Raw genomic sequence first — 25,917 nt, 5'->3', positions numbered from 1 at the left:
TCCCTAACGAAGTCACATGGAGTGCAGACATGAAGCAGGAGACACAGAGGGACGACAAGCTTGTCCTCTCCCGCGTTGGGCACAAAAATGGGACATTTAAGGGCATATACACGACATCGCCTGAGCACCATGGCACGGGACGAAAGGGTGACGAACGTACGTCACGGAGCTTCGCGAAGCCCGGAAAACAAGGCATCGGCAGCTGGTGCAGAGCCGCGGTTTCGGTTCTGGGAGTCCGGGTTTTCGTGCACCCAGGCCTTGCTTTCGCGCCCGGCTGGGGATAACTGCGCAGCCGCCGTAGGGCGGGCCGATCGCCATGCGCGGGCGCGCGAGCGGGCGCGCAGGCGTTTGTGCGCACGCGCCCTCGGACGCGCGCGCGCGCGTGTGGTCCGGGAACTGGGAACAGGAAGCAGAGGGGAAGGGGTGGGATTGAACCCGGGTCTCGCGCATGCGGGCGCCATACAAAGCATTTGGCGGGTTTTTCCGGGCTGCTCTGCTCTGATCCCGTCCTTGAGATGTTCAGTGGTGGCTTTTAGGAAGCTGGACGTTCTCCCCAGGAGAACGACTTCTCAAGATTTCTGCTCTCTTCCTTCAGGCGTTTGGGGGCTTCAAAAAAAAGAAAAAGAAAACGTGTTTCTCCGTGCCTGACGGCTGGGGCCTTCTGACGGCCTGAGGTCTTGGGCCATTTGGTCACTCTCCGTCTCGGTCCCTCGGAAGGTGAAAGGATCAGAGGGACCTCGTCCTGCTCATCGATCTCCACGCCTGTGGGTTTCTTGGCGTCAGGTCGGAGCTGGGTAGGCCCGGCCCCGGCCCCGCTCCTGGGTCATCATGGCCGTGTCCGCCCAGCTCTTGGTGGAGGAGTTGGAGATCTTCGGCCTAGAATGCGAGGAGGCTCTGGTTGAGAAGTGTGAGTCCCTTGCCCCCTCCCCGGACCCCAGCCCAGGTTCACGCTCCCGCTCGGTTCCGAGGTTCACCTCCCCTAGGTGGGGCTTCTCGGTGTTTGTGAGATGAGTTAAACTGAGTGTTGAGATTTGGGGTGTGAGGACTGTGAAACGCTCACAGGGTACTGCTTGGATTCCCAAATCAAAAATAAGAATATGAAGAGCGATTTTAAATCGGCGCAGTTTCACCGAGTTTGGAACATGTTTAAAGCTCAATAACAAAGCAAGAGATGTTGGGGTTTTGAAAAGTAGCTTTTTATTCCTGGCTCCTCCCTTTCCAGCCTACACCTAAACTTCTGCTGAACCATCACTTCTCATCAAAACTGTTGGTGGTCTGTGCAAATATGAGCCCCTTGAGGTGGGTTCCTAAAATTGAATTTTAGCTTTGGAAGGAACTTTAAGGAGCTTGTCAGCTGTTTACAGATGGAGAAACAAATAAGGAGAGTTAATTAATTGCCTGAGCTGGTCTGTGAACCAGGTCTCCTGTGCCCGAGTCCGGTGCTGCATTGTATTGGTCCATCGTATCGGTCAGGGTCTGGGGCAGTGTAAGGAGTTGTTGGAAGCAAAGCCTTTGGAGGTGTGGACAGTCTCAGTTTTAGAATCAGGGTGATTGTGCACTTGTCTTAATCATTCATCAGCATATTGATATATATAATATATATATATAATATATAAAAATATATATTTTAATATATAAAACCAGGACGCAAACATGGTAATTTATGAGAGACCAGAATACTCCAAGTTTTTATCTCCAGGGCATTCTCTTCCTAACAGGAGACTTGAATGAGAAAGCCCATCATAGTCAGAAATTTATTTGGTGAGCCTGAAATCAGAACAAGAGAATTTATAAAGGCTTCCATCTCAGGTAGGACTATATTGGCAGTGCTGTTGGAATTCTAGACTTGGAATTCATAATTGCTGACCTCGCTGGGACTTTAATATTGCCTGACAGTCATACCATATTTCCCTGGTCTGTTCACCCTGAGTCTCCTATGATTATTCGTCACCTTCTGCACCTTTAACAACCTTCTGTTCCACTCTCACTCTCAGCCAATGAACTTACTTCCTGTTTTGCTGAGAAGAATAGAAGGAATTAGAAAACTTCTTTAAGCTACCCCCATTACTTCTTCCCACTGACCTGTGTCTGTGCCATATTCCTTGCCTCCTCCCATTACAGTAAATAAATTCTCCATATTCTTAGCAAAAGCCACATGCTCCAGTTGAGTCCTAAATCCCATTCCTTCTCCTCCTCAAGGACATCACTCCAATAATTCTCTCCCTACTTATTTTCCGTTTTTCTCTCTATAAGGTTTTTTTTCCTAATAGCCTAGGAATGTGACCCTTACCCCCTCCGTTTAAATACTCCATTGTCCCGCCTTCCCACTCCAGTTATTTTCTCCCAATTACAACAGACCTCCTCCTCAGGATTACCTGTTCTTCAAATTTTTCCTCTTTAAGCCATTTCAGTCAGCTTTTTCATCCCCACCACTTCACTGAAATTGCTCCTCTCAAGGTCACCGACGACCTTCACCTGGCTAAAGCCAGGGATGCATTTTCAGTCTTCGTTTGGATGAATAGCAGCATTTGATGCTGTTTGTCGTGTCCTCTCCTTTAGAACACGTTTTTTCTCATAGCTGCTTGGATGCTCCTCCCAGGCGTTCTCTACCATGTTCTCCTCTCAGCCTTTGCGGATTCACCCGCATCCCGAACCCCGAGATACACTCGGCTCCTTGGTGATCTCACCTAGTCTCCTGGGTTTACATTCGTGTGCTTGCTGATGACTCCCGAATTATGTCTCAGCCCAGACCTTTTTTTGCCTGATCTGCGGGCTGGTCTGCCTCCTAGATGTCTCCAGCTGGGTGTCTGATTGGCATCGAAACTCCACGTGTCTGAAGCTAAGCTCCTGCTTCCTCTCCTCATAGGTCCTCCTGCTGCCTCCCCAGCTCAGTTAACTGCCCCCTTCCAGGTGCTCAGGCTAAACCCACAGCATCATCCTTGTCGCCTTTCTCTCTTCACACCCCATATCCAGTCAGCAAATCCTACTGGCTTTACCTTCAAAGTGTTTCTCACCTATGGGCTTCCCTGGTGGCGCAGTGGTTGAGTCCGCCTGCCGATGCAGGGGACACGGGTTCGTGCCCCGGTCTGGGAAGATCCCGCATGCCGCGGAGCGGCTGGGTCCGTGGGCCATGGCTGCTGGGCCTGCGCATCCGGAGCCTGTGCTCCGCAACGGGAGAGGCCACAGCAGTGAGAGGCCCGCGTACCGCAAAAAACAAAAACAAAAAAACAAAAACAAGTGTTTCCCACCTAGAGCCCATCCACTTCTCCCCCTTGTCCACTGCCACCACCTTGATCCAAGCCACCATCATCTCTCACCTGGGCTTTGCCGTGGTTCTCTTAATTGGTCCCCCTGATTCTGCCCTTGTCCCCTTCAATCTGCTTAACGCAGCAGCCAGGGTGACCCTGTTGAGTGGAGGTCAGATCGTGTTACTGCTCTGTTCAAACCCTCTGGTGATTTCTTGGCTTGCTCAGAATAATTACAGTGGCCAACGGTCTGCACCCCCCTCACCCTTTCCACTCATCTTCTGTCGCCTCCTTCCTCAGTGCATCCCAGCCCCAGAGGCCTTACTGATCTTGCTTCTCCCTCAGGATCTTTGCCTGAAAACTCTTCCCCTCAACACTGCCTGACTCGCTCCTTTACTTCCTTCAAGTCCTTACTCAAATGTCACCTCCTCAATGAAGCCTTCCCTAATCACTGGGTTTAAAATTGCCAGCCCAGGGCTTCCCTGGTGGCACAGGGAAAAAAAATTTTTTTTAATTGCCAGCTCCTCCCCCAACTCCCCCATCCCTGTCCAAGCTTTATTTTCCTACAAAGCACATTTAATTATCTAACGTACGTCTTTTACTTATTTGTTTTCTTTTCTTTTTTTAAAAATTTATTTATTTATTTATTTATGGCTGCATTGGGTCTTTGTTGCTGATCGCGGGCTTTCTCTAGTTGCGGTGCACGGGGCTTCTCATTGCGGTGGCTTCTCTTGTTGAGCAGGGGCTCTAGGCACGCGGGCTTCAGTAGTTGTGGCACGTGGGCTCAGTAGTTGTGGCGCACGGGCTCTAGAGTGCAGGCTCAGTAGTTGTGGCATGCGGGCTTAGTTGCTCCGTGGCATGTGGGATCTTCCCGGACCAGGGCTCGAACTCATGTCCCCTGCATTGGCAGGCAGATTCCCAACAACTGAGCCACCAGGGAAGCCCTACTTATTTGTTTTCTGTCTCCCTTCCATAGTGAGCTGCGTAAGGACAAGGGTGTGTCTCTTTTTATTCACTGCTGTGTCCTTGGGTCTAGAACAGTGCCTGTCCCTAGTAGGTGCTGAATAAATTTCGATTGAATTTAAGTAGAGGACTATTTTCACTTTTCAAGATGAAAGCTGCAAGCAATGAACTAAGTTCTTACGTGTCCAATTTCCCCCTGCAGTGATAGAGCTGTGTGTTCTGTATGGACAGGATGAGGAGGGAATGGCTGGCGAGCTTATAGCCTTCTGCACCAGCACACATAAAGACTGCCTCACCTCAGAGACCCTGAACTCTTTTGAGCACGAGGTAAGAACAAACTGAAAAAAAAAGAAAAGAGAAGAAAAAAGAACAAACTGTAGGCAAACTGATAACGTAACTCTCCGTGTCTACTCAGTCGGAAGACAGTGCGCTGTATTGAGAAGAGTGTGGGCTTTGACGTCGGGCCTGGATTTCAGTCCCAGTGTGAGCCTGGACCAACTAACCTAATGGCTCCGAGCCTCAGTTTCCTCTCCTCTCAGTGGTTCTCTGGATCTGTACTTTTTATGGTTATTGAATGAAATGAGAATGGGCGTAAATCACCTACAACTGTGTCTTCAACAAATAATTGGTGTTAATATTAGAACTGTTATGTGTTGTAGGGAAACAGTCACAGGTGAAGTCTTTCATTTTTGGTCTATCGTGCATCTTCTGCTTCTTCCTTTGAGGAATTTTGTATCTTTGATTATGTTTCAAATGCCCATTATTACCTCATGGCTGTGGGGAACGCCTCCTCTATTACTTGACTATGGAATAATATATTCATTATCTTTTCTTCCTCAGTTTCTGAGCAAAAGACTGTCCAAAGCCAGGCTCGGTGCCTCCAAGGACAGTGGGCATGCGGGAGCCAGAGACATTGTTTCCATACAAGAGCTGTATCCTTTTCATCATTTATCTTATCGTTATTGTTATCTATTGTTATCGTTGCGTTATGGTTATCTGTTGCGTGAATAATTTTAGAAACGAGCAACAAAGGTAACTAATACTTAGATTTCTTATTTGATCAACCCTTGCCTTAGATTTTGGGTGGAAGTTTATTGTTTCTCTTAACCAGTGTTCTTAGAATTGAAGTGGAGGAGGAAGAGGAGACCCTCTTGAACGCTTACACCACACCCTCTAAGGTGCGTGTACCGTGTTTGGAAATTGCATTCTACACATAGCATTTTTTTCTTTAGTCTAAAAATATCAGCACAGCATTTGAAGGTCTAAGGGAGAAAATTCACCGCTCATACAGTTTCCTGCTCTACTTGCATGTATGCGTCTTCCTTTCCAATCACATGCATAGATGTTTTTGCATCATGGCAGTCCTTGTGGACACATGGTTGTCCTGCTTTCTTCAGTTAACATATCATAAAATTTTTATAAATGCACTTTCTCCATAATTACTCTTCTTTAATGGTTGCCTAGTTTTGTATCAAGTGGACTGTAACTCAATGATCCAAGTTGGGTGTTGGACCCCAGTGTGAGAGGTGGAGTACGGCAGTGGAAAGCATTGCCCTCCACGCCGGAGTCAGAGACCTCAGTGACCTTGAGTGAGTTGCTTTTATCTCTCTGAGCTGCCTTTTCCTTTCCTTTAAAATCAGGATCCATTCATTCATTTATTGAGCAGCTACTATGTGCCAGGCACTAGGTGAACTGGTGAATGAAACAGGTTTGGGTGTGCTCTGCCCTCAAGAAGCTGGCAGCCAGCGCCGATAATATCTCCTATCTCAGAGGGCTTGAAAATTAAACGAATGTGTAAAGCGCCAAGCCCAAAGCAATGTATTCAGTAATATCAATAGTAGTTACTCTTTATAGAATATACATTTGTGGAAATCCTTAACCAGGGAGTAAGCCTTAATTTTTCAAAGTAAATTACATTGTAAGAAAGAAAGTGAGTAGTTTAGGTGTGCCTATGCCGAGCAAGAAAGCTAAAATGTTCACAGTGTTTTGGAGGACTGACTTATGGTAATTCAACTCTCAGTAGACTGATGCATAAGTCAGATGCAAATTTACTTAATTTACTGTTGAAGTATACACCCTTCTGATGGCTGAAATACCATATCGAGGACACCCCATTCCTGCTACAAAAGTACCTAGGAGGCTCAATCACGGATTAAAATTTGTGACCATGGAATCAGAGCTGAGAGAGTTGGGTTGAAATGAGCAAACAATTTGAAATATGTGTCTGAAGCTCAGAAGAGAGGCAGAATGGGGCTGGGCTAGAAACAGGAAAAATGCTTAGAACAGTGCCCATCACACGGGAACTGTCAGGCTTCAGTGGCAGCATGATGACAGAGTCAGAGCCAAACCTTGGCCTTTCCCACCCAAACAGTGCCAGTGTCAGATCTTAGGGGCAGGAGTGCCCCTGTTACAGAGGTGCATATGTCAGTGGTCTTAGCTTGTCACCATTAAATATTTGGCTTGTGCAATTGACAGCTGCACTTTTGCTCCCATGCTCACCATAAATCTTCTGGTTATAATTTGGCTCTCCACGTGTCCTTCCTGACAGGGGGAGATGCGTTTGCCTGAGGATTTGAGTTCCCATGATGTCGGCATTATGTTTCTAATAAGTGAATAAGCTGGCATCCTTGGCTATAATTTGGGTTCCTGTGTGGTGTGAGGATATGCTCACCCCAGGATATGAGACTGTGGTCCCTCGGTATTTCTCATTACAGGTGAATGAACTGGCACGTAGTATTAGCAGTGAGTCTCCTAAGCTTGGTTAGAGTGAGCACAGCCCCGAGGAGCGTAGCTGGAGCTGGTTTGCTGACACAATCAGGTTTCACCGCAAGGTCTGAGGATGAGAGCCGCGAGGCTCTGCTCTCTCCCAGAGTCCCATCCTCTGTCCATGTCCTGGGAGACCTAGAGTTCTGTAGCCCACTGTATATTAGAAGGGTCTTTGGGGGAAATAGTTTGAGAAAATACATCAAAACCGTACAGTCTTTACCATCCTATGGCCCAATAATCATCCCTAGTAAGAGTCTCTCCTAAAAAAATAATCCAAATTCTAGGAAAAGCTATGTGTGTGAAAATGGGCATCTCAGCATTATTTATAGTCACCAGAAATTACAAATGCACCCAGCAATAGAGAAGTAGTTAAATAAATTATTGTATATCAGTTCAATCAACACAACTACTAAAAAGGATGAAGATTGTGACAATGTGGGAAAATGCTCATAATTAATATAGAGCAAAAAATTCAGTGTATGTATTACTTAAGTGAAGGTTCATATTCAAAATAAGATTACAACTATTAAGATTTTTTTAATTGGAAAAATACTGAAATACTAGGAAGGTTTTTTGTTTTTGTTTTTGCACGGTACGCTGGCCTCTCACTGTTGTGGCCTCTCCCGTTGCGGAGCACAGGCTCCGGACGCGCAGGCTCAGCGGCCATGGCTCACGGGCCCAGCCGCTCCGCAGCATGTGGGATCTTCCCGGACCAGGGCACGAACCCGTGTCCCCTTCATCGGCAGGCGGACTCTCAACCACTGCGCCACCTGGGAAGCCCTAGGAAGGAATATTTTTAAATGGCTATTGTATAAGGGTGGTAGCATAAGGGTCTTTTTAAAATCTAGTTTCCATTCCAGCTCCTTAATGGTGGTTTTGAATCCTTTCTCTCCCATCTGTTCGTCGTCACCCCTGTAAGCAGCTTTGGTGGCATAACTTAAACCTGCAGCCAGGAGGAGCCCGAGGGTAGGGGAATGTCTGCAGACTAGCTGGCCGCCTGGTTGCTGTCCAGGCGAGGATTTTGTCATTCCTCAGCCACAGTTGGTCGTCCCAGACTCTGGGGAGCAATGGATCTAGGGACTTGCGGGTTTCACCCTCTACTCTGGGCATCTCTGGATTCTTGATGAGCAAAACCCAGAAAACAGAAGTGACCGTCAGTGAGGCATTTGCTAAATCCTCTCCAAATATGAGCTCACTCATGTTATCTGCCTGGAGTCACTCCCTTCTTTAATTTTGAAAATGCGTGGTAGACTTTGCCAAAATAAATAGTAACATGGTCCCATCCCTTGTCAGGAAAATGTGTCCACGCAGGTCAGAACCGTATGCATAGCAAAACTCACAGCTGTTGTAAAGCAAAGAGAGGTGGGGAAGGAAAGTGAACACGTGAGTGATTTGAGAGGACAGATCTCCTGCTTGGCAATCCTTTTTGGGGAATGTTGGCATTTTTTTCATAATTGCCTCCAAAATGGAGACATTGTACTGATGAATACTGGGTTACAGTTGATGAGGATTTCTCTCTGAGATTTTACTTGGAAAATGGGGCCTTAAGAAGAAAACCAACCCTATCCTATCTGTGCCCTTCATTCGGGCACCATTCTCCCTTTCTTCCTAAGGAACTGTACACTTAATTAGCAGCCTGGATCTAGAGTGACTGGGCCCTTTTCCTGTTTTGTTTCTAGGGTTCTCAGAAGCGAGCTATCACCACTCCGGAAACCCCCCTCACAAAAAGGAGTGTGTCTACTCGAAGCCCCCATCAGCTCCTGTCTCCATCAAGTTTCTCTCCAAGGTATGGCTCATCATTAATTCAGCTGCCAGGTAGCAGGCCTGCCCTTCCCTTTCTCTGGTTATCTGGTGGCGGCTGACTCTACAGCGTGACTTAATGAATATGAGTGGACGGTTACCTCTGCAGTGAGCTGGCTGGAAAGCCTACGGCTGTCTGCCCTCCCCGCTTTCTTGTCCTGTGTGGAAAATTACTGTTTCTTACGGTAATTAAGGAAACTCACTTTCCACCCGCTTTTCTGGGGCTCATTTCCTAGATCGGGAACTGATACCTTCTACTGAAAACAACCTGTCTATTCAGAAGTTGGGAGGCCTTCGAGTCTTGCCAGGAGAGGCAAATAGGTTTCCACCTGCTTCTGTTAGTTCGTGTGTTGTTGGGTTTCTTTTTTTCTTTCATCTGAAGTATTTATTTTTAAAAAAGAAAAGCACGTATCTTTGTTCATAATGTTGTGTAACCTGTTTTTTGTCCCTCACTCGGGTTACAACTAGTTTCTGAGAGTTTTCTTGTCACTGTGAATCTACACCAACTTAATTGGTATTTTATCTCTGCCACCTCTGCACATAAATCCACAAAGATCACATGTGACTTTTGGAAATTCATAAATGACATGTCTTCTGTGAGAGAATTCCATAGATGAGAGCTCTACTGAGGAGAAGAAAGGTTTCTAGGCACTGCCACATCAGGATGAGGCAAAGGAACAGTAACGTTAACCAATTAGGGAAACACTTGGCTGCTAGGAGTCACTTCTTCTAGACTGAGCAGAGCTTAAGGCTTTCTAACCCTGTCACATTAGAAGGGAGATGATAGGGAATTCCCTGGTGGTCCAGTGGTTAGGACTCGGTGCTTTCACTGCCGTGGTCCTGGGTTCAGTCCCTGATCGGGGAACTAAGATCCTGCAAGCCACGCGTCATGGCCAAAAAATATTAAAAAAAGAAAAAAAGAAAGGTGGTGTTAGCCGTCATTCAAGCTGAACGGTGGTTGGGTTCTGAGGGATGATGTGACTTTAGTGTGGTCCCCTCCTGCTTTCGGGAGTTCTCAAACTGCCTTCCGAAGTGAGCTTTCCAGACTTAGAAGGGCATCTTTGGATGCACAGAGATGGTTGGTGTGGTGTACAGAGATGGTTCTCATAGGTGCTGGCACCATGACAGCAGTTCTATCCTCTCAACAAGCAAGCCTTTGCAACTCGTAGATCTGTCTACAGCTGACCCCCTGTGAGTGACCCTCTGCATTAAAGGGCCAGCTGTAACGCCCACCCCGTGGAGCTTCACAGGGAGGAGCTTGGAGCAGTAGGCGATGTGCCGCCTAGTCATTTTTTAATGCACGCCAATGAAGCTGACATTAGAAACTGGCTTTGTAATTTATGAAAGTAACTTCTAAATTATTCAGGTAGAGGCAGCATTGGAGGTAGAGGTAATTAATCAAGCTCACTTTCTGTAGCCTCCCTGGAAAGGAGGAACTGGTGGCACCCATTGCAACGGTGCCCCCATAGAACTTGTTCCTGCAGAATTTCGGAACATTAAATGAAGCCTGTTTTAATTGGACCTCTCTGTACGCTGTGTTCATGACCGACGGGTTAGAAGACCTTGCTGTCCTCTAAGCAGATCAGCAATACCCGTGTGTCCTTGGAGGTGGAATTTATCAGTCACTTAGTGGAAATATGAGAACTTGTCGGTTGAGACTCGGAGAATGGGAATGTTTGTTCACCAGCTGACAGAACTCATTATGCGTCCACCTCCAGAGACACTGGGGAAAGCTGATTCATTTCATTTAACTTCATTTCATTGCTGTTTCTACCTTGCACTATATCATGAGCTCTTATGTGTATGCACAGCAACTTTTGGCTTATCCACAGTTCCAGGCTCTGATGATGTTCTAACAAATGCTAAAAATTCATAAGAAGAAAATAGTACTCGGAACTTGCTTTTTAATCAATTCAGAGTTTGGGTTTTGTTTTACTTTGTTTAGTTTTAAGCCAGGAGAAGACCTTTTAAAATGTGTCCTTGCATCTAAACTTCTCTGAGCACGTTTGGTATTCCTCAATCCCCGCATTCCTGAAATTCCTTAAAGGTCCAGAATGTCCAACCCCATTAAGCTGATTAGATTTATAAAATGTGAGACCAGCCTGACGTTCCTCCAAATCTCCATTTTCAAAAGGTAACCTCATCCTATTCCTCTCTCCTTTTAGATATGAACACACTAACACTAATGTCTTTTGCTTCCAATTAGTGCTACTCCCTCTCAGAAATACAGCTCGAGAAGTAACCGAGGAGAAGTGGTTACCTCCTTTGGCTCAGCACAGGTGATGTCTTGGTCCGGGAGAGAAGGAGCCAGTAACATCAGCCTGAAGGTCTTGGGGTATCCAGAGCCACTAACCGGGAGCTACAAATCCATGTTTCAGAAGCTCCCAGACATTCGAGAAGGTAATTGTTTTTCTCTTTGAAATTCTGGAGGATATAAAACCACCCGGAAGGGTCTCGAGTCAGTAGCAAAGCTTCAGCTAGGCTGGTAAAACAAGTTTCAAGGTTGCCTTTGATAGATGTCCTCCGGGTGCCCCTATTAGTAAAAGGATATGAGATGATAACTCTCAATAATTCTCCCAAATCACATCACTTTGCTAAAGAGAAAGCACATAACCATTTCCCAGTAACAACCACTTGAACTGTGTAAAGAAAGCCAATTAAAGTGTTAAAGGAAGCAAAGACATTTATGGCTTCTTCCTTGTGAAGAATGGAAGGCTCTCCAGGTTGGGCTTGGCTTCCCGTATACCTCCCTGACGACCTGAGTGACAGGAAGGCTAGGGTGGGAGCTGGACTGACTCTGGGGTTGTGCTGCGTGACCCCCTGTGGCCAAGTGGAAGGCCGGGTTCAGCAGCCCGATATCAGGATATCGGCTCGGCCTTCAGAAAGTTACAAACCGGCCGGTGTCCTAGGTACCCTTCCTGCTTCTGTAAAATGACTGACTTTAATGTTTTACGAGGTGCTATGTTTTCTCTCCTCGGCAAGTAAAATGTCTTAAACACACTTTTCTGCCCTCTGGGATTTCAGTTCTGACCTGTAAGATAGAAGAACTTGGCAGTGAACTCAAGGAGCATTACAAGATTGAGGCTTTTACTCCTGTTCTAGTCACAGCACAAGTAAGAGTTGTTCTCATAATCTTTCCTGAATGATATTGTTTTTTTAAATCAATGATGAAAAAGCAGCCTCCTGCTTCCGTTTCACTAATCGTCTGCCTTCTAGTTAGAACATCTATCTGGGATGAATTTGGTAAAATGGGTTATACGTGCTCTCTGGTTTTGTGACCAGAGAAAGTCATTTCCTTTGCACTTGGATTAGAGTCTTGCATGTAAACGAAGATTGAGGGCCTCAAGCATTCAAGTGTCAGGATATGAGGACAACAGCGAGGTGAGGATCTCCAGAAACGGTGACTCACAGTGTCTCCCCTTCTCTGGCCTCTGTCATTAGGGACCAAGTGTCGTCAACCGTGTCTTTATGTCATAGTTTAATCTGGCACGTGCACCAGTACTTTCTCTCTAGAACGTACTTTAAGGGGAGACGTGTTCTCAAAGATTCTCTATGGTACCTCTGTCATGTGTTTGCATTCAGAGAAGAATGGCCAGTTGGAGAAGATAGGCAAAACCATGTCATATAAGGAAGTTTTGGGGGAATTTGGGAGGAAGTAGTGGAGGGGAGGCTGGGATGTACGGTCTCGTGGGGAAAGATTAGACTTCCTCAGTTTGCCCCCGGGAGTGGGAACAGGATAGAGGAAGCCACAGAGAGAAATTTCAGCTCAGTTTAACGAAGAACTTCCTGTTAAGAGGCACTCTGGTGTGTGGTTCAGGATATGGCCCTGGAGCCAAACTTCTGGGCTTCAAACCCAGGCTTCTCCCACCGTTTGACCTTGAGTAAATTATCTAACCTTTCTGTTACTGGTTTTTCTCATCTGTAATATGGATGCAGTAATAGCATCCACCTCCGGTTGTTGTGAGGATTAAATGAGTTAATACACATAAGCCTTTAGAACGGTGCCTGGTGTTTAGTGAGCTCAGTAAATGAGAGCTATTGTTAACGGTTATCCAGGGATGCGGTGCGTGGGCTGCTGGGGGGGCGAGGGGGCAAGTTCCCCTTAACTAGAGGTGCTCTGGCTCAGGCAGCCACTTAGAGGGGCTCAGGCATTAGGTGGTGGGCAGACTAGATGCCCTTTAAGGGTCCTTCCACCCCAAGGAGCCAGTGATGATTGTGGTCGCCTCAGGCTCAAAATGATGCCCCGACAAAAAAAATGTGTGTTGTTGTTTGAAAAGGTCTGTTTTGCTCTTCATCACTTTGACCAGATTTTGAGCTCCTGTCCCAAAGACTGTCATTCTTATGTGTACCTTTGGCAGGAGCCCGTCACCCTGCTGGGCCAGATTGGCTGTGACAGCAACGGGAAGCTGAACCACAAGTCGGTGATTCTTGAGGGAGATCGGGAACATTCCTCAGGCGCTCAGATTCCAGTGGATCTATCTGAGCTCAAAGAGTATTCTCTGTTTCCTGGACAGGTGAGATCAGGGGTGTCTCCCACTGGGCACGGGCGTGCTTGTTTGCTCCGTAGTGTGCGTAGAGGGCTGTGGCTCCAAGAGTGAGCGTTCCGTCACTGGCCAGCTGCCCCTCGCTTGTGACGTCTGATGCCGTGAGGTGTAGCTGGAGCTCAGGCCCAAGAGGGGACACCAGGATAGGGATTTCAATCTTCCCCCATATGCTCGGACCTTGGCTCTGGGATCTGCTGCCAGGTTCAAACCCCAGCTCCACCCCACAAGGCGGGTGATTACAGAGATGTTACTAACCTCTCAAAACCAGAGTGTCCTTGCCTGTGAAATGGAGATGATAATTCCTACCTCACAGGAGAGAGGTAAAATGAGGTCACTCGTGTAAAGTACAATTATTATTACGCCAACATAACCCCCTTGATTTGTTTTCTAGAAAAATACCTCCAAGTTTACAATTACAGAATGAGAGTAGCTGGACAGTACTTCTTTTTTTTCCTGGCTATGTTGGGTCTTCGTTGCTGCGTGCGGGCTTTCTCTAGTTGTGGCGAGCAGGGGCTACTGTTCCTTGTGGTGCGCGGGCTTCTCATTGCGGTGGCTTCTCTTGCTGCGGAGCACGGGCTCTAGGCGCACGGGCTTCAGTAGTTGCGGCACATGGTCTCAGTAGCTGCGGTGCGCGGACTCAGTAGTTGTGACTCGCGGGCTCTAGAGCACAGGCTCAGTAGTTGTGGCGCATGGGCTTAGTTGCTCCGCGGCATGTGGGATCCTCCCGGCCCAGGGCTCGAACCCGTGTCCCCTGCATTGGCAGGCGGATTCTTAACCACTGCGCCACCAGGGAAGTCCTGGACGTACTTTTAACTCTATCAGAGTAACTTATTCCAGACCTCCCGTTCATCTCCCCTGTGATGCAAGCCTGTCTGCTGCCTGTCTTTCAGGTTGTGGTTATGGAAGGAATCAACACCACTGGTAGAAAACTTGTTGCCACCAGACTCTACGAGGTACCGGTGTCCCCTCACCTTCCCCCCCGGTTTGCTGCAGGCACGGTGTGTGCAGTTCTGTCTGTCCTAGAGCCCGTCCTTTGTAACGGCCCATTTATTTGCTTCTCAGTTCTCTGTCTGTAGAGTGGGACTTACCTCTAGGTCAGGGCCTCGCAAACTGTTCCCCTAAAGGGCCAGACAGTAAATATTTCAGGCTCTTGCAGGCCATATGGTCTCTGTCACAATGTCAGCTCTGCCATCGTAGCACAAAAGCAGCCATAGGCAACCCACAAACCAACGAGTGAGCTGTGTGCTAGTAAAAGTTTACTTACAAAAACAGGCGGTAGCCAGATTTGGCCCATAGCCCATAGCTTAGCAGTCCCTGCTCTAGCAATAATCCTCCACAGATTTCCAGAGGATGCAAGGAGAAGTAGCAGGATCCTACTCTCCCATCCTCGCCTAGCAGGACCCTGATCCTACAGGCACCTGTTTTGCTCCTGCTTTTTGCTGGGTGTTTTATGAGTTTAGCCGTGACCTTGTGCTACCCAGGTTTCTTTGCCACTCAGTAAAGAAAAATGGCAGGACCATCAACTCTGTGGGCTTTTAGCTCCAAGGGGCAAGACACCTGCAAACACACCACCATTCAGTGCTCACCCCACTCCTGACCAAAGACGGTGCCGGGCGCAAGACCTCACCGTAGCTTCTCTCCTGTTTGAAGGGCGTGCCACTTCCGTTCCATCAGCCCACTGAAGAGGATGGAGGTAAACTTCGCTTCAAATATTATTTTGCTAACAATGCGGGTGGAGGGTGGTGGACAAGGGTACAGGAGCGCAGTTCCTCAGGCCCCAGGGAAGCTACACAAGCTGTTTGAGAGCACCATGCCGGAGCTCCAAGGGCGACTGTGAATTGGTGGGTTCACTGGCCCTTTGTGGAAGGCCAGGGGTCTGAGCCTACATGGCTTTGTCAGCATTATTGCCTGTGCTCTGAGTCCACAAGGCCTGTCGTTTAAAGACTAATGTTTAACAGGTATTTGAAGGTAGCTTTGAAAAGGGAAAAGAGCAGCTATTTATTTAAATTAAAAAAAATTTTTTAAAGAGCAGCCATTTTTAAAAGAATTTCTGTAAATGCCATGTGATCTCCTGGACTAGATCCTGGAAGAGAAAGGGGACATTAGTGGGAAAACTAGTGACATTTAAATAAAGTCAGGAGTTAGCAGTAATATACCAGCATTAATTCCTTAGTTTCAACAAATGTACCATAGTTATGTAAGACGTTAGCATTAACATTAGCGGATGCTGGGTGGAAGGTGTACATGTGGGAACTCTGGACTATGTTTGGAACTTTTCTACAATTCTAAAGTTATTCCAAAATAAAAAATGTATTTAAAAATTAGACAAATTTCTCAGGAAGCCTAGAGTTATTTGGTCACTAACCTAGATGGGAAAAGACGAACATTTTAATAAACTTTGCTTCAGAACAGTTCCAAGCATTTTTGTAAGCAAAGCAGAAGACTGCTGAGGATTAGCAGGGAGATGGCTGACACTAGCACATTGTCAACACCCCCTCCACGTTCATACCGTGTGAGGTCATTCTTAGAGGCGGCCTGGAATCAGGAACGAAATCTAGGAGTTTGTGACATTGCACATTCTCTCAGAAAATAAGTGTTTACGGAAGCAAGAGTGCTGGTACTGGATCGACTTCAGGTAACGAAGAAAACAGACAGGGCTGAAATGCCCGGAGCCTGAGCTGTGCCAGGGAAGCCTTTGGAAGCAGTTGAGTAGGTTGTTAACAGACAGTTTGTGAGCAGCGTCTGGGCTCACAGCACCCTGGGTGTGGACACACAGAACAGGACATGAGCCTGGCCCTCCTGGCCCTCACCGTTTACCTGGGATTGACGTCTCCTGTAGGCTCCTCAGAGCCATTAGCTGTGTCCCCCGCCCCAGCACGGCACTGCTGGGTGTTGCGAGTGTTACGCTTCCCCTTGAGTTCTCTGTCTCAGTTGAGTTATTGCCGCTCTGGTAGGCGAACAATGGTCCTCATTCCTGGAATATATTCCTGAACATATTACTTTATATGGCAAAAGGGACTTTGCAGGTGTGACTGAGTTAAGGCTCTCGAGATGGGGATTGTCTAGGTGAGCTCAGTGTAATCACAGGGGTCCTGATAAGGGAGGGCAGGAGAGGGTGAGAGTCACAAAGATTAGAAATGTTAGGCCGCTGGCTTCGAAGGTGGGGGAGGGGCCGTGAGCCAAGGACTGCAGGCAGCCTCCGGAAGCTGGAAAGGGCAAGAAAACAGATTCGCCTCAGAGACTCCAGAAGGAATGCTGCCCTGCCCACCCCGTGATTTTAGCACTTCTGACATCTAGGACTGTAAGATGATAAATGTGTATTGTTTTAAACCACGAAGCTTGTGGTAATTTGTTACAGCAGCCATAGGAAACTAATAAAACTGCCTGTTAAGAGGTCAGGGGGGCTTCCCTGGTGGCGCAGTGTTTAAGAATCCACCTGCTGATGAAGGGGACACGGGCTCGAGCCCTGGTCCGGGAAGATCCCACATGCCGTGGAGCATCTGAGCCCGTGCGCCAGAACCACTGAGCCTGCACTCTGGAGCCCGTGCGCCACAACTACTGAAGCCTGTGCACCTAGAGCCTGTGCTCTGCCACAAGAGAAGCCACTGCAATGAGAAGCCCACACACCTCAACGAAGAGTAACGCCCGCTCACTGCAGCTAGAGAAGGCCTGCACGTGTGGCAACAAAGACCCAAAGCAGCCAAAAATAAAATAAATTAATTAAAAAAAGAAAAAAAAAGAGGTCAGGGATCTTTGGGTTTTGTTGTTGTAAGCTACAGAACCAGGTTCAGACTAACTTAAGAAAAAGGGAATTTGTTAGGGGAAATCCAGGTAGCTCACAGACTGGACAGGTGGCTGGAACAGGCTTACAACCCGGATTAGGGCTTAGTAACTCTAGGTGTCCAGGTAGCAGGGAGTCCCCCGCTGTCTCTTCCAGGCACCTCTGCTGGGATGGGTCAGCGCCAGTCTTTTTCTGTCCTTGGATAGTTCACCTTGAGATTCCAGAATCCAGAGGAGAGTGTGAATGGCTTAAGCTGGGTCCGGTACCTGCTCCTTGGCTAGGGGAGGACAGTGCACCTAATTTACAGCGCCCCCTGGTGGAGGGGGGCGCTTATGGAGGACGAGGCTGATTCTCCGAAAGGAAAGCAGACGCTATGAGGAAAAGGGTGCCCCAAAACAATGGCCCTGCACCCCATCACACAAGAATCTCCCGTCCCAAGCCTTGCACCCCAGCCTGTCTTTCTGGACTCCTCGAGGTACGAGATTCTCTAGCTGCACTCACCACCGGATGATCCCTTACACTGAGCACTCAGATCTCAGGGCCATCGGGACCCTGCCTTGCCCTGGCTTCCGGCACACTCTACTTAAAAGTGTAAGCAAAGTCACAAAAAGGCAAATACCACGAGATTCCCCTCAGACTAGGTTCCTAGAGCCGTCGGAATCATAGAGACAGACAGTGGGAGGGTGGGAGCCAGGAGAGGGGAGCAGGAGTTAGTGTTTAACGGGAACAGGTTTTCGGTTTTACGGGATAGAGTTGTGGAGAGGCGTGGTGGTGAGAATTACACACCGTTATGAATTTACTTCATACCACTGAAATGTTTACTTAAGATCTGAGGGAATTCCCTGGAAGTCCAGTGGTTAGGACTCCGCTCTTTCACTGTCAAGGGCATGGGTTCGATCCCTGGCTGGGGAACTAAGATCCCGCAAGCCTCTCAGCGTGGCCAAAAAAAAAAAAAAGGTTAAGATGGTAAGTTTCGTGTTATATGTATTTTACCACACCCCCAACCCACCCCCCGGAAGTAAATGTTGGGAGGAAAACCATGTAAGCAAATGCCACTTTGATCAAGTCTCTCCAGACTCCCACTTCCCTACCATGCCTCGTGCACTGCTGCTAAGTATCTATCGAGTTCTAGTTGTTTGCATACTTACCTGTCTCTGCCAGCCATGGAGGGTTCTTTGAGGGCAGGATGAGGTCTTGCTCCTCCTGGATTCCTGGAGTAGCACACGTAAGGAGACTCTCAGTGAACTGAGTCCTGTGGCATCTTTCCCTAATTGTCCTTTCTCCCACCATCCCAGTGTCCTCTCATCAGCATCTTAACCACCTTTTCTTTCTTAGATTCTGAGCAGATCATGGTCCTGGTGGCCTGTGGGCCATACACCACATCTGACAGCATCACCTTTGACCCCCTGCTCGACCTGATCACCATCATCAACCGTGACCGGCCCGACGTCTGCATCCTGGTAGGAGGCCCTCCTGGGACAGCTTCACCGGGGGAGGCGCCAACGGGAAAACTGGGGGGTCAGTCTTAGAAAAAGGTCTGATGAGGTTCTAAATTTTTAGGAAGAGTGTGGGACTCTCCTCCTTTTTAAAAATATTTTTTAGTGCTCAGCCTACATCTTTGGCGAGGTGAGGTGTGCATGGAATTAATTCAAAAGCCCAAGCTGTCTTGCCACCCTGCGTTGACTTTACAGTATTCTCGCCTCTGTCTCATTACTCCAGTTTGTGAATTCACCTCTTCTGAAAACTCAAAATACAACTGCATGGAGGTAGATTTCCCTTGCTGGGTTGAGAAAGAAAAAAGCCCAGTATTGTAGGAGGCAAAACAGCTAGCATCCAGGAGTCAGGTCCTTCTGCCTGTGATATTAGCTGGACGCCCTTGCCCCATCTGCTGCCTGTCCCAGGCTGTACAGATGGCTCGGAGGGACAATGGACCCTGGACAGAGAACTGCTAGGAGAGGATATGTGAGGGCACTCACAGACACGTGTGGTTCTGATTTGTTCTTTTGGTACCTTTGTTTCCCCCCCTCGGGCTTATTTGCAGTTTGGACCTTTCCTGGATGCTAAGCATGAACAGGTAGAGGTGAGTGACTGGGGTTGGGAGGGGGAGGTACCGGATACTCACATTCAGTCAAGCCCCCACTGTTACTTTCGTCTCTTGGAGTTTATCCTGCATCTGTAACAACCTAAATGAATCCCTGTGGCTGATCAGGAAAACATTATCACAGGGCATTTTAAATAAAGGTACTGAATTTGAGGGCTTCATTTCACCAGAATACAGAGCTGTTTGGAAGCTGGGGGAGGGGGGTCCAGATATCCGAGTCCCGGTCCTCCTCGTGCACGACCGACCCTTGGTGCTGAGGCAGGTGCCCACGGGTCCCAGACGTGCGCCTGTGAAAGTACCTTCCTGACTGCTACCCTCAGCTCCATGACCCACATCATCTTGCCATCCTTTGAACTTAAAACACGAATGACCCTTCTGAGGACATTTCTTCCCTTTGTCTCAGGAGGTTTTACCTGCCACAGAAAAGATTTCAAAACGCTCTTCTTCCTAGTCTTCCCCTCGGCTCACTTTCAGGAGGACTGATCTTCCCCCGCCTCCTTCCTGCCCCCAGCTAGACTCAGCTCCTGGAGCCCAGAGACCACGTCTAGTGTATCTTTGTGACTCCTTCAGCTCCTCGCTCAGGGGCCGGCCCCCAGGGTCATCTGACAAGCGCTCAACAAGTGAATAAACGCCAAACGTCTCCCCTGTAAACCTGTCTCCTCTTTTCTTGCAGAGCTGTCTACTGACAAGCCCATTTGAAGAAGTTTTCAAGCAATGTCTACGAACGATTATTGAAGGCACACGAAGGTCAGAGTTCAAAATACTGGGCAGAACCTTACGCTTCCTAAGTTTCTCCAGGGCTTCTCGTTAAGAAAATGAAACTGTTCAAAAGTCGTGGTAGTTCCCATCCTTATATCCTTTTGAACTACAAAGATCAGATAGAACCCTTGAACTTCAAGTGCACAGATGCTGAGTGAAGAGGCATCTTTGTAAAACACAAAGATAAACACACTTGAAAAGGCTGCACAGACTTTCGCTCTTCCCTTGCTCTTTCTTTACTTCCTTCCTCCTCCCACTCCCTTTTGTATAAACTCATTCCACGGGAATCTTCCCAGGGTGGTGCTGAGGAGTGTTGGATGACTTACACCACAAAATCCCTTGTGTGAGTGAGAGTTTGGGGTGAGCCCAAGTCCTTTCCCGAGTCAGTGCTTCCCCCGTTTCACGGGCGCCGCCGCCGGCTTGTATGAGCCATCGTAGAAACTCACAAGGGTGGGGATCTTGAATGCTTGCCCCAGACCCTAGGGACGGCACTGGGAAAGGTCATAGCCGTGATGAGAGATGGGCAGTTCTAAATTGAGAGAAAAGCCTCTATTCCAGGAAGAGTCTAAGCTAGAAGTAGAAAGTTTTTCAGGAAGCTGACACCTCCACTTCCTGTCCCTTCCCTCCAGTGCCAGGGTTTGAGAGAAATGGCCCTTGGTGATGGATCTCCTCCTCTGGGGATCTGCCTCCCTGTAGCTGAGCTCATCAAAAACAAACATTCCCGAGGCTAAGCTTTTAAAAATAAGTCTGTAACAAAGGTGGTTTTTAAAACAAGATGTATAATCTTCTGCCCCTTGGCCCTGAGAACTGATCTCAGGCTTGATTAGCTGTAACTCTACCTTCTTGTGCCAGCAGCACGGGCCAGTGTCGTAGGCCTCTCGGACTGGGGAAAAACACCCCCAATTGCCCCAGAGTCGGGGCTTGAATCGCGCAAGGGTGACAGCCTGCAGCTGGATCTGCCCCTCCCTCCCTCCAAGTGAGATAACATAGGTGCCTTCCCTCTGCCTCCCAGGTTTGTTGTGACCCTGAAAGAGTTGTCAGACCTGGAGGCTCCTAGCACTCCTCAGGGCTGGTGTCCTTGTTTTATCAGCCCTCAGGTCCCCTCCGGGATAGGCAGGGACTGCGGGGCAGTGCCCTTGCGCTGGCTGGGTGCTTTCAGTTTGAGATGGGGTTCTGTTTTTGGTTCCTCACCCCATATGGTATTGACAGCAGTGCTACAAACAAAGAACAAAGCAGGCATTGTTACCCTGGGGGCGAGCCCCCAGCACCACCAGGCACTTTCATCTGAGGCCAGTGTGTGCCTCGGGGGAGGGGCTGCCCCACCCTTCCCAAAACAGTATAAAAATGGCCCTCCTTTGGGGGGAATTTAGTTTTATTCTGAGAGGTCAGAAACGCAGAGCATTAAGCTGATTTATCAGTGAAAACCAGAGCCAGTGAGGAAGCACCTCCCCTCGCAAGAGCCCAGCAGAGCCCGGGGAGCTTGAGGGAGCTTGAGGGAGGGAGCGGCTGCAAGGCCCCTCCCCACCGTGATGTATGAAGTTGTGCAATGCTCAGCATAGTTGGAATTTTCTCTCGGATCCCTCCCCCTACAGCCAGCCTATAACCCTGAGCCAGAGGCCCGTTTCCTCCTTAACTGTTGCTCTGCCAGAGCCTGCACAGAAGCAGAGCAAGTCCATCTCTTAACGGCGGCCAGCCGTGCCTCCGCCCTTCGTGTCCATTACGGACCGAGCCCCGGGGATCTGAAACACAGACTGTCCCCTTCGGGTCACCCCCCGGCCTGTCTGCCAGACTTCAGCACCCAAATCGGTAGACTTGGCTACTTACAGAGACTTAACTTTCAATGTCAAAGGGGCTATAACTAATTCGCCAAGTGCCTTTGGTCTCAAGACTCTGAATTTCCGCTGCAGAAGTCTCAGTTCACGCTTTGAGTGGGCATGACAAACAAGTGACAAGTGTGACAACCATCACCAACACCTTTATCCCATGTGAGAGGCAGCCACATCCCTATACCTGCACAGGTGCCTGTACCTGCCTCTGGGAAGCCACTGCGTCTTAAGCAAGAGAGGGTGCTAGAAGTGAGAGCTATTGGTGGCTGTTAAACTCGCCCCAAAGTAACACTTTCCGTCTTTACAATAGGCCCCACCCCGCCAAGGACAGGTTTTTTTCCCCCCTTTCTTCTTTTGCGTGCCTGGAGAGGTTAAAGAGTTGGCCCCTAGAGTTACAGGGGTTTTCTTCACTCACATCTTGTAACCCTAGAGATTCTCCTGCCTCTGTCAAAGGAAACGTCTGTCATCTCTGCTTTTACTGTTGCTGTTAGATATTTCTTTCATCTTTGTAAGACAGGCTGCTGAGAAAGAAAAACCAAGGGTGTTGATTCCCTGTGTGGGAGGGGAGGGCGGGGTGGGCTCTTGGCAAACCAGAACCTGCCGTGCCTTCCCCTCCCAGATCTGCTCAGCCTGCTGGGTCCCTCCCGAGGGAAGAGGCCCCCAGCCAGGGAGGCTACGTGACGCCTAAAAGCCACGTCTGTTCACACAGTGTGAAGAGTCAGAACTTTGGCTTCAGATCTGGCTCTGAGGATTTTCAGTCAAATCCTTGTCTTTCCTGATTTCCTAGATCTCCGTTTCTTCTCCCCTTTTTCTACGAAACAGTAGTCCTCTTCCTCTCTCGAGTAGAGCATCATATGAAGCCAGGAGAAAGCATGTCCTGGGAGAGAGCCATGAGCCCCATCGAGGTGGTTGTGTGTAAATTAGGACAGATCGTCTCTCGTTCCTGGTGTCCCGTGGGGAACGGCACCCCCCCCTTCGTAGGAGAGCTCCATTCGGAACTCCTTCCCTGGAAGTAGGCTCTTGTATCCAGCTCTGACCCTTTAAGCCTGTCGCCCAGCTATGCCAACTCAGCTGCACTCATTTTCCTTCCTGTTCTGATGCTTTTCTTGGCAAAGTAGCTCCGGCTCACACCTCATCTTCGTCCCATCGCTGCGAGATGTGCACCACGAGCCCGTGTACCCACAGCCGCCCTTCAGCTGCCCCGACCTGCCTCGGGAGGACAGAAAGGTACCAGCGTCCCCTCCTCGGCCAGGCAGCCATAGTCGAACGTGCCCAAGGCGACCCAGCTTGTCCCAGAAGCAGAGGGCGGGGGCGCCTTTTTGAGGCACACGTGGTTGCCTGTGTCTTAAGCTTCTCTTTGTAACAGGCAGACGTGTGATTTACTGTCCGTTGGGTTGGTCCCCCTTTCACTGGTTCCCCCAGCCCTTGCAGACCCCCCATTTTCATGGGGAAGAAGTTTCTAGCTTCGGTGTGCAAACGTCTGTCCCACCCTTCTCATTTTAGCGAGTGCAGTTTGTGTCCGAGCCCTGCACGCTCTCCATAAATGGAATGATCTTTGGCTTGACATCCACCGATCTGCTGCTCCACATGGGGGCTGAGGAGATCAGTAGGTGAGAAGGGTTTTTCTGTCCCGCAGGCAGTTCCTCTGGATCCTGGTCCTGTCCTTGGCCAAGGGGTTGCTTGGCAGGGTCGAGAGGGCAGCCCCCAGAGCAGCACTTCCTGCCAAAGCCTTTGGCCACTGAGTTTCTCTGCACCCAAGGGGAGCGGTGGGATGCATGTGTTTCTGTTACCACTTGTTTCTGTGGTGTTTGAGACCCTGAAGGACCACATCCGTTCTGCCTTTGCACTTAATTTCTAGTCATAGAAGTTCATCTACTTTTCTTTGTTTGCCACATTTGTGACCTAAACAAGATGTCCCTGCTTGTAGAGGGTGACTGTGAATTTACCCCGCAGGGCGTTCCCCCTTCCAGAACAGTGTGTAGCTCTGCAGAGGATCAGACACAGCCAGATGTGTTGAGCTGAGGCTCAGCAGTTCACTTCTCGCATCGCTGTGATGGGAAGGAGTGTGGAGTGATTTGCGTCTTAGGCGAGAATGGGTGTGTGTTTGTTGGCTCCGGTTGGAGGTGCAAGGGTCACCCCGGCTACAGCTGGCCTCGTGCCGGGACAGACTCCACATTCTCTGGCACGTTGTGGAGCTGGTGACAGCCTGCCTGGGCCCTGATCGCAAGGGATTCCTGCTCTTTCCCTTCTCAACCCAGTGTCCTGCTCGGCAGACCGAGCAGTTGCGGGCCGGTCTTTAAACTTCCCCAGAGGTACCTTCTTGTCACGCGCCTTGGCCACGTCGCTTCTCTCTAGTTTAATAAATCCTCCCCGAGGAGAAACAGGCACTGATAAACAAGGTTCCACTTTCTGTTTCTTGCTTTTCTTCCTCCCCTAGTTCTTCTGGAACTTCAGACAGGTTCAGCCGAATACTCAAGCACATCCTGACCCAGCGGAGGTGAGCCTGCCCGACGGAGTAGCTGACCGTGAAGAGAGTGCTTGGGGGTCAGGGAGCTCTGACAGATTTGACCTCGAGACCTTCCCCAGGCCACTACCAGGGAACTCCACCCTGGGATGACAAGCCTGCGTCCTGTCCCCTAAACACAGAGGAAAGGGAGAGACGGTCTGTGAAACCGTGGAAACCAGTGACATAGAGGAAATCCATCTGGGGGGGGGGTCCCTGAATCAGCAGCTGCTGACTGTCTCTCTCCGTCTCTGCAGCTACTATCCACTCTACCCTCCCCAGGAGGACATGGCCATTGACTATGAGAATTTCTATGCCTATGCACAGCTGCCCGTCACCCCCGACGTCTTCATAGCCCCTTCAGAGCTGAGATACTTTGTGAAGGTAGGTTTGAACTCCACCATTTCCCAGAAACGCCAGAACCAGTCTCTGACTTTCCCTTCTGGACCCCTGGCACTCAGACCTCGCGGGTCTGCTGATGGGGACGGTGGCCTCATTTCTTTGGGGGAGGGGGTAGGACTAGAAACCAAATCTGTTAGTAAAACGCATAAGTAAGCAGCATCCCCTTGCTGCCCTCCCCGCCCCAGGGCATGGTACTCAGTCAGCCCAGCCTGGGAGCGCCGGAGACAGGTAGGAAGGCCCTCAAACCATGGTTCACGCCTGAGGCCACCTCAGGTGCCCTGGGCTTGCCTGCCCCCTCCTGAATTCTGAGATGACCTTCAAGCAGCTCTTGGTCATTCTCATCTCTGCCGCCTGAGGCCCTGCCCGGGGATCGGGTCCCTCACAGGGAATCCACCTGATCAATCCCCTCTTGCCAAACCAGAGCCAGTTCAACCTCGAGAGGTAAACTTTTTTTCATGTTGGGAAACAAGTAGATCAAGTTTGTCTCCAAGTTTGGGAGCTGATTGTCACCCTGCCGAGTCATCTTCTTTATTTTGTTTCAGAGACTCAAAAGGTTCTGAGTTTTCTAATAATAAATTAACATATTTGACTTAAGATGCGTTTTGTTGGCCTGCATTTCCATTTTATAAAGTCCTCTTTAGGGTCTAATCGTTAGATGAGTCCAGCTTTTTCACATCAGTCCCGATGGTTTTGGCCTTTCCAAACCCACAGTCTTTCTTTCCCCCAGGACGTCCTTGGCTGCGTCTGTGTGAATCCCGGGCGCCTCACCAAAGGGCAGGTGGGGGGCACCTTCGGCCGACTCTACCTCAGGAGGCGGGCTGCGGGCACCGAGGGCAGGCGGAGCCCATGTACTGCCGCCCAGGTGGTCAGGATCTGAGGCTCGGTCCTCTGTCATCCCCCGTCGTGCGGGCCTCCCAGACACCGAGAGCCCGGGAGTAGACCTCTGCCAAGATCCCACCCGTGGAAGGAGAGGGGGCAGCCAGCTGGGGAGGACAGGGCTGCGGGCCGGGGGCCCAGCGGGAAGACCCTGGGCAGCTGGATCCCTGCTCCGCATCGAGCTTCTCTGGAAGGAAGCTGTTGTTTCTTCATGGACGCTAGGAGCCCAGCGAGAACTGGCCGTGGACGCAGTACGCTCAGGAAGGTCAAGGCTTTGCGATTTCCTACTGAATCAGACATAGAAACAACTTTTGGAGATATGAAAGTAAATTCTGTGACTTCTGAGTTTAA

The 25,917-nt window shown here is 49.2% G+C and overlaps 1 protein-coding gene across 3 annotated transcripts; it reads left to right on the top strand.

Moving 5' to 3' along the window:
- The first annotated feature begins 458 nt into the window (after positions 1-458).
- POLA2 (DNA polymerase alpha 2, accessory subunit) lies at positions 459-25,917 on the top strand. 3 transcript variants are annotated; one of them, XM_082626907.1, is made up of 18 exons: positions 459-907; positions 4,411-4,535; positions 5,049-5,140; positions 5,329-5,386; positions 8,654-8,760; positions 10,981-11,174; positions 11,799-11,887; positions 13,133-13,288; positions 14,209-14,271; positions 14,969-15,011; positions 18,435-18,559; positions 19,141-19,179; positions 19,874-19,947; positions 22,904-23,012; positions 23,289-23,395; positions 24,223-24,282; positions 24,546-24,672; positions 25,418-25,917. In XM_082626907.1, exons 1-18 carry the CDS (start codon positions 829-831, stop codon positions 25,565-25,567), a joined length of 1,797 nt encoding a protein of 598 aa, XP_082483033.1. In that variant the 5' UTR covers positions 459-828; the 3' UTR covers positions 25,568-25,917. The 3 variants fall into 3 exon arrangements, with proteins under 3 accessions (XP_082483033.1, XP_082483032.1, XP_082483034.1); XM_082626906.1 differs by having other exon boundaries at positions 22,901-23,012; XM_082626908.1 differs by lacking the exon at positions 459-907 and adding an exon at positions 1,186-1,299 and having other exon boundaries at positions 22,901-23,012.

The sequence above is a fragment of the Mesoplodon mirus genome (assembly GCF_964341445.2).
Source record: "Mesoplodon mirus genome assembly, chromosome: 7".
NCBI classification, from domain to species: domain Eukaryota; kingdom Metazoa; phylum Chordata; class Mammalia; order Artiodactyla; family Ziphiidae; genus Mesoplodon; species Mesoplodon mirus.
Note: the sequence above shows the minus strand (reverse complement) of the source record. Positions and strands in the feature narration are given on the sequence as shown.